The sequence below is a fragment of the Callospermophilus lateralis genome, chromosome 13 (assembly GCF_048772815.1).
Source record: "Callospermophilus lateralis isolate mCalLat2 chromosome 13, mCalLat2.hap1, whole genome shotgun sequence".
Lineage (NCBI taxonomy): Eukaryota > Metazoa > Chordata > Mammalia > Rodentia > Sciuridae > Callospermophilus > Callospermophilus lateralis.
Window position 1 is genome coordinate 95755446 of NC_135317.1, and position 14099 is coordinate 95769544.

Here is a 14099-nt window from a genome sequence, read left to right on the forward strand (position 1 = left end):
GCACCATTTCAAGTAGAAATGGTCAAAAACCAGGGATCGTCTGTACAAGCTTTCAGAACTCACTGAGTTCTGAAGTATTCACTGTTCATTCCAACTTTAGTATATGTGCTATTCTTCAGTGATGCTCCTGCCCATATGATAAATTGGTACTTTTTCTGGTAATCTGTTTTATATTAGTTTAATTTGACCCCCAAGAACCTAGAAGGGTGAAAGGAAGCCACTTATCATTCCAATATACAACATACATATCAAGGACTTACCCCCATAGCCGGGACTTCTTCACTCTTTACTTCATTTATTCGAACCAAATAGTTAACAAAGTCTCTGGCAGCATTGCTCTGTGCATCTTTTTTATTGGTAGAGTTGCCCATGCCAGTGTAATTAAACCCTTCTACTCGAACCTTCAAGAGTCAAGGAAAAAAAAGTGTATTAAAGCTGGGTAATTCTACTTAAAAATCTCATAATTCAAACAGTCCATTAAGAGATAAACAGCTAACTTTTAGTTAAGTACTCTAAAAGTACACTAAAAACTAACACAAAGGCTACCTTATAAAAAAAAAAAACTTGAACCGTACTATCTAGTGAGAAGTTAAAATTATAAAATAAAAATATTCATTTAAGTGACTCAGATATTCTCATGTAATATGTTTAATCACATTAAAACCTGATTTGATAACAACCTCTCCAATTACTTTCAAGCACTTTGTTTCTAAAGATGTAGTAAAATTACAAACAGCTTATCTAACTTTTCTAATTTTTACTACTGTTGAGGAAGATTTAAGTTCTAGTTAGAATTATTTATCTATTATTCTATAAATAATGCTTTCTTGGAAATCACTTGTAACGAAAGAGAATAGCAGTCAGTCACAATACAAGAACTATTCTTCCCCACTGTGCAACTGATTTTTAACATTCCCAAACAAAAACATTCTTATTTTAACCACAAAACTAGTTTTATAATTCACATAAAGGAACTGTATTCTGTAGTACCTCACACATGAATTTCTGCCTGTTTTTGTTCCCTACTGCTCTAATTTCATACGCTGGGGTCATCTTCCTTTTGCCACACCAGGCATACAGAAAATTTTTAACGTCACCCATGATTCAGGAGTCTTCTTTGGACCTAAGAAAACAAAGTTGGTTAAAAATAGCATGATACCAAAACCTGGAAATAAAACATTACCTGGAAATTACTATAATCTAGGTCAACAGATCAAGGTTGTAAAGAAATTTCCCCACAATGGTTATCTCTGGGGTCTAGTAATGATTTTTATCTCTTCTTAAATATTTTATGCAATGTCCTACATTCTACAAGGAGCATCTATTGTTTTAACTCATTTACTGATCAAAAATAGAATTTATGGCACATTCTATTACTGTCTACAGAGGAAGAAACTAAGGCTTAGAAAACTTAAGTAATTCATTCATGATGGAGGCATAAATTCAAAATACAGAATATTATATTAAAAAATGGGCTGGGTGTGGTGATGCATGCCTGTTATCCCAGGGAGACTGAGGTAGGAGGAATTAAGTCCAAAGTCAGGCCCAGCAACTTAGTGAGGCCCTCAGGAATTTAGGGAGACCCTGTCCAAAAAAAGGTGGGGTGGGGATATAAAGTGGTAAAGTTCCACTGGGTTCAATCCCTGTTACACAAAAAAAAAAAAAAGAGGGAAGAAAGAAATGGCCATTAATTTTGTGTAGTAGTCTCCTCTCTTTAGAATTTTTAATATTTTTAGTTTTTGGCGGACACAACATCTTTGTGTATGGTGCTGAGGATGGAACCTGGGCCGCATGCATGCCAGGCAGTGCGCTACCACTTGAGCCACATCCCCAGCCCTGTCTCCTCTCTTTCTGACTACTAGCAGACTATCCTTCATGCTGCAGAGTACATATTATATTGGGACATCCAAATACATTAAGCACCCCTTTCTTGAACTAAGGACAGTGACCTATTAAATGTTAGGCACCAAAACTCTTTTAGGCATAGTTTGTAGAATTGCAAGGTGTACTGGGTGCAGTGGGGCATGAAGTAATCCAAGAAGCTCAGGAGGCTGAGACAGGAGGATCCCAAGTTGAAAGCCAGCTTCCCAGCCTCAGGAAAAGTGAGGTGCTAAGCAGTTTAGTGAAACCCTGTCTCTAAATAAAATAAATATACAAAACAGGGCTGTGGGTGTGGCCTAGTGGTCCAGTGCCAGAGTTCAATCCCTGCACAAAAATAAATAAGTAGCCATGTGAGGGAGGGAAGGCCTGCAATCCCAGCAACTGGGGAGAACTGATGCAGAAGGATTGCAAGTTCCAAGCCAATCTTAGCAATTTAGAGAGATTTGTCCCAAAATAAAGAAACCTTGGGATGTCTTTCAGCAGTTAAATGCCCCTGGGTTCAATCTCTGGTACAAAAACAAAACAAAAAACCCTGTAGAAAATAAGTTTCCTTGAAACCCAATGTATCATACTTGTTGGCACTTGCCCTCTACTCCAGACTATAAAACACTAAAAATGATGGAAAGTCTAGAATAGTCTAAATAATTATCAAAATATAAAACCAGAAGGAGGAATAATCAATTTAGTCTGCTGAGGAAAAAAAAAATTACCAGTGCATTTTGCTAGCATTAAGTCTAATAACATCAAGCTGGTCCCTACTATAAAATTGCCAATCATCTGGTGAAGGGAATGGAATATCCCATTTTGAGAAAAACTGTGGAGATAAAGATGTCTGCTATGGTTCAGGTAAAAGTCCAAAGACCCACCCAGTAAAAGGTTTAATTCCCAGTCCATGGTACTATTGGAAGGTGGTGGAACCTTTAAGAGGTGGAGCCTAGTGAAAAGCCTTCCTGTATTAAGGGGAGAAGGAGCATGCCCTTGAAAGGGTATAGGATCTCCACCCCCCACCCTAGAAGGTTATATTTGTTTCACCAAGAACTCTCCACCATGTGCTAAATCACCACAGGCCAAAATGCAGTGGAGCTAGTCTAATCCACCCTGGACTGAAATCTTGAACCAAAATAATCGTTTCTTTTTAATCAGATTATCCCTAGTATTTTGTAACAGTGATTGTAAATAATGCCCACCTGTAAATTCCATCCCTGAGAAATTACTTCAAAAAAAAAAAATAAATAAAACCAACTCAGTAAATGAGTAACTCAAAATAACAAATACTAGATCACTAAATTCATTTCTCTCTAGGTAGTCTCATCTAACTCGGTTATACATAGGGTCAAAATATTAAAAAGTTTAATCTACTTTGTCTTCAAGTTCCAAAGTCAAATTCATCTAAGCGCTCACATATCCATCTGCATGCAAACTTGGCATCTCAAAAAGGAACTTTAAATTTCCTTCCCGGATCTGTTCCAACCACCCTCCATATCCATTAATGGCACTACCATCCACTAAATTAAATCAAAATTCGGGAGTGGGAATTCACTCCCTGAAAATTCTTTACTATGTGCCAAACATCCCCAGGGGATCATTTTAAGGACTACTTTTAAAATTTCATCTTTGCAATAAGCATTACTACGATTCCCTTTTCTCTTAAAAAAAAAAGAGTGAGAAAACTGATACCAAGAATAATTTGTCCCAGAAAATAGACCCCCATCTGAGAAGCCAAAATTTCATGAAGATAGAGGACGAAAACTGCGTGGTGGCGGAAACTATCTATTCACTCCTCTCCACCTTCCCTGTACACCAGGAAACCGTGCTGTGACTCTCGCCACCTGAAACCCGTTCTCTTAAGTTCCCCTCTCCACCCTCCAGGCCCAGGTCTCGGCCTCGGTCATCACTGACGCCGCCACCGCGCGGAGGCGGACGCAGCCCCGGCCCGAGGCCCCCTCCTCCACCCTCCCTGGGGTGGTGTTCCCGCGCACACGCTCAGTTCCTCCGCGGCGGGCACACCAAGACCTTTGTTTCTCTGCCGCCTGCTCCTCACCGCACCCGTCCACCACCCTGAGGGAAGTGTAGGGGCCGTATCCGACCCACCGGGCCTGCGCCGATTGGTCGCGTGAATGAAAGAAGGCCCCACGGGCCCTGGGCACGTGCGGCGCTCCCGCGACAATCACCGTAGGCGCTTCACCCCCACCTTCCCTCGGCCGCGACCGCGCCCCGGCAGGCCTGGAGGTAGACGCAGCGGGTTTGGCGTGCAAGGGAGTGAGGGGGACAGGGAGAAAGCGGGGGCCTAAGGCACGCGAGGCCCGCGCACCACAAGTGCGCCACGGCGGGCACGCGCACACTCGCGATCTGGGCGCCGGCCGCCCCTCCCCCACCGCCACCGCCCGCGCTCCACACAAAGCCGCCGCAGAGCCGCGGCCTCACCACCCGCCTGCCGCCCTGCCCGACGCCAGAGTCTCTTCCTTACCAGCCTCCGCTTCCCGGTGCCCGAGAGCACAGCCCTCTTAAGACCGTCTGCGACTCCGGTCTCCTTCAGAGACCGCTAGAAAGCACGCGGCCTCTTGCACCCAGGCAGCGGCGAAATGGCTCCGACCGCGGAGCTCGGTGGGCGGAGTTAGCGTGTGCACGCATGCGCAAAAGGCGAGGTCGGCCGCGAGGGCGCCCCGCGGGAGGGGGCGGGGCACCAGCTCTTTCGCGCCTCGAGGCCGCGGTCGGCTGGAGATCACAGCGCTCGCGGCCTAGGCCCCGGGTTGGCCACTTCCGGGAACGAGCTACCGGCCCCTGAGCCTTGTAGGGAATCGAGGGCCTGAGCGTTGTGATGCCCTTGTGTCTGACAGTTTCTATCACAGCAGCCCGTGGTACCTCAAAATATGCCACCCCGGAATATATTTCTTGGGCGCGTTTCAAGATGGCTATTCTGAAAAACTGCGGACCAGACTGAGTCTGAAAGGCTGCCCTTTTGTAAAAGAACTTCCATCTATAAAGGAAATCTGCATTAGTGAAGTAAACGGATGTAAACAGGCTCTCGACTTTGAAACCCCTTTCTGACTAAGAAAGACCTTTTCAGAGAAAGGGGCGGGGGTCTAATGCCCGGGCCGCAGATCTCCACCCATCCGGTTGCCTGGGAGACTCATCTGCATAACAGGGCGCCACTGCGCTTGTGCTCCCCCACCCCCGCGGGCTTCCACACTTCCTGGCTGCCCCAGGTCCGCAGCCCTTTGTTCAGCGCTATTTAAATTTCAACTGTGATGCCCTCCTTTGAGTCCCTGTTTGCAATTTATTAAGCTGTTTTTGCACATAAAGAAATTTATTATGTTCCCTCCCCCAAAACTCGAGTTAACCTATTGTCAGTTTATTTCACAGATTAAAATTATCAAGAGGCTGGAGGCGTGTGGCTCAGTGGTAGGGGCTCTTGTACCGATTTAAAAAAAAAAAAAAATATATATATATATATATATATATATATAATAAACTGCTCAGGGTTATTGATGTTTAAAGTAGATGTCTCCCTCCCTGGGGATGTATTTCAGTGATAGAGTGACTGTTTAGCAGCAGGGAACCCTACACAAATTTTCAAAGCACCGATTGAGCAGTGAAAGGGACTTATTCTTGGTTAAGACTAGGAGAAGTAGAAGATAAAATTGCAAACCAATTTCCCACCCTTGGGGTGTTGTGAAGGTATGGATGTAGGGTAAAAGAAATAATGGTGAGGAATATTGATGTTTTTTCTGGGAATGGGAGGATATTTCCCTAATTTCTGCACCACCTCATTTTTGCTTCTTTTGTAGTTATTTCTGGTCATCCATATGGCAGTTTTCAGTTCTCACGGTGCTTGGGGGAAGGGTGTTACTTAGCATGTGGGTAGGATTATAATGAAGTTAGAGATTGCATCATGGCCATTCTGGTAACCATCTTGCATCCAACCAGTTTCAACTAGCCCACCTGAAGAGGGACTTCTGGCTTCAGGATTCTTGTCCTCAAAATTGGCAAAATTATGCCAGATAGAAATGTAGCCAAATGGCCTAAAAATCCGAGATGAGGACAGGTTAGCAAAAATAGCATACAAAAGGGATTTAATTCAGTACCTGGCACATATTAGGTGTCCAATAGGTGTTTTGTAGTCATTCAAATACTATAAAAACCAAGGTCTCTTGAAAGAATTAAGCACAAGTTATGGCAGGGACACTTCTTGGTCACTCACTGAAGTGCCTGGAATACTAAATTCTCAATAAATTCTTGTTTAATGTGTAAATAAAATCTGTAAGTTTTTTTTTTTTTTTCTTAAATTAGACATCTTTTTTCTTTGGAGTATTTGGAATAATTTGTATCTGTAACTGTTGTAATAATCACTGTTAAATTGTGCTTTCTCCCCTTTTTTGTGGCACTGGAGATTGAGCCCAGGGGCACTTTAATTTAACAGTGGTCCACTTTATGCTTTGAATATTGCTCTTGCTCCCCTGTCACTGCAACTTTTTTGTAAGGACATGTTTCTTTCTCTTCCTCTTTCCCTAATTTCTCCTCCTCCCTACTCTCAGGCTCCATCCTTGAAAACACACACCCACCACTGGAACAAAGTAATTCAGACTTTTGGGATGGCACAGAAGATCTCAGAAATGACTAGTTGAAAGGAAAGTGACCACAACACTCGGAGCAACCAAAAGACCTTTATTGCAGTAGTGCAACAAAGAGAAAAGAAAGAAGGAAAGAGAGAAAGAGAGAAAAGTGAAGAGGAGAGATGAAGAGGGAGGGAGCAAGAGCAAGAGAGAGACAGAGAGCGTGTGCAAGAAAGACAAAGAGCAAGAGAGAGAGAGAGAGAGAGAGAGAGCGAGCGAGAGAGAGCGCGCGTGAGCAAGAGGAGGGGGCCTAGCAGGAGGGAGTTTTTATAGCCCAAATCTAATGGGCCTCTGGGTCTGCAAGCTGCCTTGTTGGCCCAAGCGGGGGTTAAGTGTTCAGCCTTGAGCAGGGTTGAATGTTCAGACTTGAGGCAAACAGGTGATAAAGGACCAGATAGAGGGGGGTTTGAGTTCATGGGTTATGTTGCAGCCAACATCTGTTCAGTCTGCCCTGCAGACAACACAGTTCAGCCTGCTCTGCACCCAACACTAGTGAGTTGCAAATCTGACAGAGTAGCCTTTGAATCACCTCTTTTAAAAGCCCCCTCTTCCTGATGATGGGCAGAATCATAGCCTCTGGGACAGGAGTCCTCTGTGATTCTCCTTTGCTAGCAAAGCAATAAACCTCCTTTTTCCTTTTTCTCAAAACCCTGTCCTCTGTTATTAGATTGACATCAGGGACAAGGACCACGCTTTTGGTAATTATTTACTGCAAGTATTATTTATTGCTCTTATTGACTGACGTGCTTTAGAGGTGCCCATTCACTCAAGCACTAACAGTAAATCATTTGGTTTCACCATGGTCCAAGGACCCCAAGAAAAACGTATGTGGTAATTTTAACACCTTCCCCAATTTGCAAAAGATAGGGTGCACTGGACTTGGAATGTAGGTTCCCAGAAGCTGACACACTTCCCTGCTTATGGGAAGCCATTTCCAGAGTCTCAGAAATAATTAGTCACATGCTTACAGATACAAATGTGACAAAGCTGGTCCCTCACACCAAAAGTTAACATTTAAAAATGCCTCTGTGGGCTGGGGATGTGGCTCAAGCGGTAGCGCACTCGCCTGGCATGCGTACGGCCTGGGTTGGATCCTCAGCACCACATACAAACAAAGATGTTGTGTATGCCAAAAACTGAAAAATAAATATTGAAATTCCCTCTCTCTCTCTCTCTCTCTCTCTCTTTAAAAAAAAATAAAATAAAATAAAAATGCCTCTGTGCTTAAAGAGCCTCAGCCCACAAATGGCTCAAATGTAGAACATTCACATTTATAAAGAGCATTCTACCTGGGTGCAGTGGCGCAGGTGAAGCCAGATTTAAAGTTAGGTAGTCAGTGTAGTTAGATGGGGTCTAATTGTAAGGGTCCGGCAAAGCGTTGGAGGGAGAGACCACAAGAGACCGGCTTTATGCAATTGGAAGAAGGGGTTTTATTGATTCAGCATGCTGAGGCTCCAGGCTCACTCAGGAAGATAGAGCAGCCCAGAGCCCAGAGCAGAGGTCAAGCAGTGCTTAAATACACTTTTTGGAGGGGGTGGGGGCTTTGCATACATCAGAACAAATCATCAAGAGGCACGGGAAAATTGAACAACTCTGAGACATGATTAGTACATTCATTGGCAGGAACAGATTGGGCAGGGGTGATTGGTCACCCCTAAGCGGGGTACACATTCAAACTGATTGGTTTAGGTCCTGCAATACCTACGTGACATATTACACAGCATCCCAAGTTATTAGACAACCAGAGGAGTCAGTGAGAATATTTACTGGGCAGTTCGGGTATTGTCCTAACAGCTACAGGGATTACAGGTTTTGGGGGTAGCAGAGGAATTTTAACAATACTTGGTCTTTTACTTTTTAACCCAAGCCCTGCAGTTTAGAAACTTTACAATGTCCGGTCTTTTACACTTTAACTCAGGCTCTGCGGCTTAGAATCAGCTTAGAAATTTTACCTTTACATAATATCCAGTGAAATCTAAAATGGAGGCCATGCTGAGAATGATTCCAGGAAACGCAGGACAACTCATGGAATGTTAATGAAGTCCTGAAAAGGCCCTAGGCCAAAGTCCATTCCAAAGAAGTGATAATGAAGTCCTTCTTGCCCAGATTACTTCTTTGGCCCACCTGTGTCCCACCCCTCGGGCCTTCCAACCTACATTCCATCATCAAAACTATAAAAAGGGGAAACAACCGCACTTCCATGGATTCCACCTTTTGGGTCCCCTTCTTCCTCCAGGAGAAGTTTTTTCTGCTGTCCTTTAATAAACTTCTGATTTCTAGTCTGACCTTGCCTCGGCGTGCTTCTATGCTTCTTTGGTGTTATTCTTCAACATCGGGGAAGCAAGGACTGGTCACCGGTCAACAGTGGTATCACAGGCCTGTAATCCCTGTAGCTTGGGAGACTGAGACAGAAGAATTGCGAGTTCAAAGCCAGCCTTAGCAATGGCAAGGCTCTAAGCAATTCAATGAGACACTGTCTCTAAATAAAATTAAAAATAGGGCAGGAGATGTGGCTCAGGGGTTGAGTACCTGAGTTCAATCCCCAATACAAAATAAATAAATAAATAGAAGGTGTTCTAGCTGCTGTGTAGAAAATATACCAGAGGTCAACCAGGATGACAGAATCCTCAGGTGGTTCATCTGGCATGAACTTGAATACTCTGGTAGCTGATAAGCAGATAAAGGTAACTAGTCCTACTGAATACAATTTCCCTATGCGGTGTGGTGTGTGGATTCTATTCCATTATATTTACTAGTTGTGTGAAAAAAAATTTCAGAAAATTCTTTTTTTTTTTTTTTTCTTTTGGTTGTTTAACTTACATGCTAAAGTGTGCCCAGTAGAGTGGCATATGCCTGTGATCTCAGTGACTTGGGAGGCTGAGGCAAGAGGATTGTAAATTTGAGGCCAGCTTTTGGAATGTAATGAAACCCTGTCTACAATAAAGGACTGAGGATGCTGCTCAGTGGTAGAGCACCCCTGGGTTCCATCCCTAGTACCACTGATACTGCTGGTTACCAGTCACTAGTTCTGCTCTCTCACATGTTGAAATATAATATTAGAGAAGCACGCCGAGGCAAGCATATAAAACAGGGTTTATTTAAAAAGGGGTAACATAAGACTTCTCCCAGGAGGGAGATGGGGGCCTTAGCTGGTACCCTGGTATCCCAAGAAGTGAGGGGGTTCTGCCTTTTTTTAATAAGTCCTAGGCTTCCTTTATTTCCCTGCTGTCTTCCCCTATCTCTCTTCTTCCTGCTTACATGACTAGGCCCAGGAGATGCTCAGTGGGATGGCCAAAAAGTGAGAAGCAGACGGATGGGGGAAAGGGCCATGGGGGAAAGGGCCAGATGGAGCAGCCCGGCACACATTAATTAACAATTTTATGACTCCCTGTAGGGAGGGGCAATTCCTGGGACTGGTTACAGGTGCAAGCAGTGGCAGGTTATCTGCATAGGGTGGAGGAAGGGCTCTGAAGGAATTAACATTTCAATTCCTCTGTTCTCTGGATCAGACCCTAACCTATCTGCCTAATTCTGGCTTCACCAGCACCACAACCAAAAAAAAAAAAAAAAAAAAAAAAAAGATGTATGGAGATATTAAGTCCTACCCAAATCTATTGCTAAAGAAAAGTGACTGTTGGGAAGTGTGATAGGCAGAGAAATAGCACTGCTGGACTCACCATGGAAGGGAAGCTGGCTTGCCATGACAATAATTTAGGGCACTGTGTCTTCTTGGTGGCACAGGGGAACTTGTGTTGCCCCAGAGCAAAAGTCCTTTGGTGCTTTGACACTTTCAGCTCTGTCAGATCTCTGTATAGCAAGAAGCAGAGACGTGGATTCATCTTTTGGGAAGGCCTTTCCTTTGGTATGAGAAAAAAGGCCTGTGAGTATATGCCACTGTCAGTAAAATAGTCTGTATTTCTTTGTAAGGGTCCGGCAAAGCTTCGGAGGAAGAGACCACCAAGAGACTGACTTTATGCAATAAGCAGGTGGGGGTTTATTGAGGATTCAATCCTATGCACTTGGGCTCCCAGCCCACTCAAGAAGGGCGAGCAGCCAAGAGTCCCGGGCAGGGGTTGAGCAGCGCTTAAGTACACTTTTTGGGGAGGGCCGGGGCTTTGCATACATCAGAACAAATCATCATGACTCACGGGAAAATTGAACAACAACTCTGAGACATGATTAGCACATTCATTGGCAGGAACAGATTGGGGGGGGGGGGGGGTTATTGGTTACTCCTAAGCGGGGTACACATTCAAACTGATTGGTTCAGGCCCTGTATGCCTGCAAGCTACACAGGGCCCTAGGCTAAATGGCCAGTAGGGCTTTGTCTTATCTGCCTCAGGAATTTCAGGTTCTGGGTGTAGCAGAGGAATTTAACAATACAATGCCCGATCTTTTACATTTTAACTCAGGCTTTTGCAGCTTAGAAGCAGCTTAGAAATTTTACCCTTTCACTTAACAAGTTTAATGTAATTCAAATCAGCCTGTTTGGTTCTTTTCAGCTCCTTCATTGCCAAACCTGCTTCAGTTCCTCTGCCTTTTCTTTGTGATGATCAAGGTAAAAGATATTGGCTGCATCAAACTTTTTTAATATTTACTTTTTTTTAGGTGTAGATGGACATGACACAATGGCTTTATTTTTTTAATATTTATTTTTTAGTTGCAGTTGGATACAATATATTTATTTATTTATTTATTAAAGAGTGAGAGAGAGGGAGAGAGAATTTTAATATTTATTTTTTTTTTAGTGTTTGGCAGACACAACATCTTTGTCTGTATGTGGTGCTGAGGATCGAACCCGGGCCGCACGCATGCCAGGCGAGCCTGCTACCACTTGAGCCACATCCCCAGCCCAATATATTTATTTTTATGTGGTGCTGAGGATCGAACCTGGGACCTCGCGAGTGCTAGGAGAGCGCTCTACCACTGAGCCACAATCCCAGCCCCTGCTTCAAACTTTTTGACATTATTTTTCTTTCTCTTAATAGTTGGGGGAGGGGTTTCCAGGGATTGAACCTGAGACAGGGGTTCACTTGATGCTTTGACTGGCTCTCTTGTGGCTTTGAAACTTACCTATTATAGCCTAGGGGCACTTAAGCACTGAGTCACATTCCAATCCACCCCCCTTTTTTTCTTTTTAGTATGGGGGATTGAACATGGGCATCAACCACTGAGCCATATCCCCAGCCCTGTTTCGTATTTTATTTAGAGACAGGGTCTCACTGAGTTGTTTAGTGCCTTGCTATGCTGAGGCTGGCTTTGTACCCTTAATCCTCCTGCCTCAGCCTCCTGAGCTGCTAGAATTATTGGCATTCGCCACTGCGCCTGGCTCCCAGCCCTGTTTTTCAATATTTTTTGAGACAGAGTCTCACCAAGTTACTTAGGCTGTCCTTAATCTTGCCATCTTCCTGCCTCAGTCTCCCAAAACAGTGGGATTATAGGTGTGTGACACCACACCTGGCTATCTTTTTCTTAGTAGATCTGGTATCCTTTTACCCAGTTGTGAGCACAAAATCCTTGATTTTCTTCACTTTTTGAAGCATGATGACAAGGCATGCAAAGGGTGAGAATCAGCACAGTAAATATTTAGAACCAAAGAGCAGCAACAGATGTGTTATGCTCGAATTCGGGACCCCCAAAGACCACCAGAGACCCAAGATCGATGTAAGCAGCAAAGTGGTGTTTATTGCGAGCTAGCTCGGTCCTCCGCACACACACACAGCAACTGGTGATGCTGAGAGGCCCCGAACCCAGGGTTTGCAGCATTTTTATACATTCTTTGGAGAGGGCAGGGACTTCACATACATCATAGCCTCTTTTAGGAAATCATCACACACCTCGGGAAAATCAAATAACAACTCTAAAACATGATTAGCACATTCACTGGCGGGTACAAGTTGTCTAGGGGTGATTGGTCAGTACAAAGGGGGTATTCGTTTGAACTGATTGGTTTAAGCCAAGAGGGGTATACGTGCCGAACTACATGGTTTCCCAACACCATAAACTACTGGGAGGGTCATCTGGCATCCCAGGTATTTCCCTGTCTCATGCTGATTGGTGGCTGCTAGGGGGCTGCTATGGGTCCCCACCTTGCCTGACTGAGTCAGGGACCCCTGGCACAGCAGATCTCTCCTGTAGATAAACAACTTAGAAGGGTGGGAATGTGCCTAGGAGTGCTCTGTGGGTTTTTCCAAGGACAAAGGTCATGTCCCTTCCTTGGACAGGCTTTGCTCTGAGATAGAGGCTGGTTTTTCAGATGCTTTTGAAGTGCCTATTCACTCCAACCCTGTGGGTGGATCACTTTACTTCACCTTAGTTGGAGGTCAGTTTTTTATCACTATAACAAAATACTTGAGGCTGAATGACTTTTAAAGAAAAATGACTTGTCTCGTTTATTAAGTTGCTGCAATTGGCCTTGAATTTGTGATCCTTCTGCCTCAGTCTCCCAAGTCACTAGGATTTACAGGCACATACTACTGTTCCCAGCTGAAAGGGTTAATTTGAAAGGATAAAAGAAACTGAAGTTAAAATGTAAAGGACCAGGTATTGTAACGTTTCTAAACTGCACTCAGAACCTGACATTCCTGTGGCAGTTAAGACAATACCTGGAACTGCCCATTAGATATGTGTCGAAATCCCCCCTGACCACTTAGTTGCTTAACAACCTGGACCCTGTGCAGCTCAGCACGTAGGCACCTCAGGGCCTAAACAAATCAGTTTTGAATGTATCCCCCTCCTTAGGACTGACCTATCACCCCTGCTCGACCTGTTCCCGCCAACGAATGTGCTAATCATGTTTGAGAGTTGTTGTTTGACTTTCCTGCGCCTCATGATGATTTGCTCTGATGTATGCAAAGCCCCCGCCCTCCCCAAAAAGTGTACTTAAGCACTGCTTAACCCCTACTCGGGGCGCTGGGCTGCTCTCCCTTTTTGAGTGAGCACGGAGCCCCAGCACGCTGGATCTTCAATAAACCCCCTTTTGCTGTTGCATGAGTCGGTCTCTTGGTGGTCTCTTCCTCCGTCGTTCGCCGGTCCCTTACAATTTAGCTCACAGTTCTGGAGTTCAGGGGTATGGCATCAGCTCTGCACAGCTCTGGCTTCACAGCAATAACATCATGGTGGCAGAAGTGTACATGAGAGGGAAAGATCCCATCGCCAGAGAGGAAGCCAACTGGCCATTCAGAGTTCAGTCTTAAACTTTTGTAACAACTCACTCTGGAAAGAACTCACCCCAGGAGACCAGCATTCCCTTCCAAGGCAGCCAGAGTGATTTCCACACCTCCTGCTAGCTCCCTCCTCTTAAAGGTTCTATTCCCTCTCACATCACCACCCGGGGGACCAAGTCTCCCCCACAGGAACCCTTGGGGGATACACTACATCCATACCACAGCACCATCCTAAAGGGCTCTCCAGTTAATAAGAACTGGAGTGAATCTTCTCCTGACCCAAAGCTTTGGAAGAAAACTATGACATCAAAATTAACCTGAAAACAGTGCTTTTAGAGTTAGACTAAGCAGCCAAGTGAGCCAGTTGGTTTATTAATATTTATAGTTGAGTCATGTTGTAATTTTGTTTTAAATGCAACAGCTGAGAGTTTTCCTAGAT

At 44.4% G+C, this 14099-nt stretch overlaps 1 protein-coding gene across 1 annotated transcript in view; it reads right to left on the minus strand.

Moving 5' to 3' along the window:
• Positions 1-4482, minus strand: part of Dhx9 (DExH-box helicase 9) — a 40895-nt gene extending 36413 nt beyond the window's left edge. Inside the window, exons 1-3 of the mRNA XM_076873026.2 lie at positions 4349-4482; positions 991-1123; positions 261-401 (exon numbers count right to left, since the gene is read on the minus strand). Of these exons, the coding sequence (XP_076729141.1) occupies positions 261-401; positions 991-1101 (252 nt within the window). The 5' untranslated portion in view covers positions 1102-1123; positions 4349-4482. The remainder of the gene's footprint in view (positions 1-260; positions 402-990; positions 1124-4348) is intronic.
• Positions 4483-14099: the final 9617 nt, after the last annotated feature.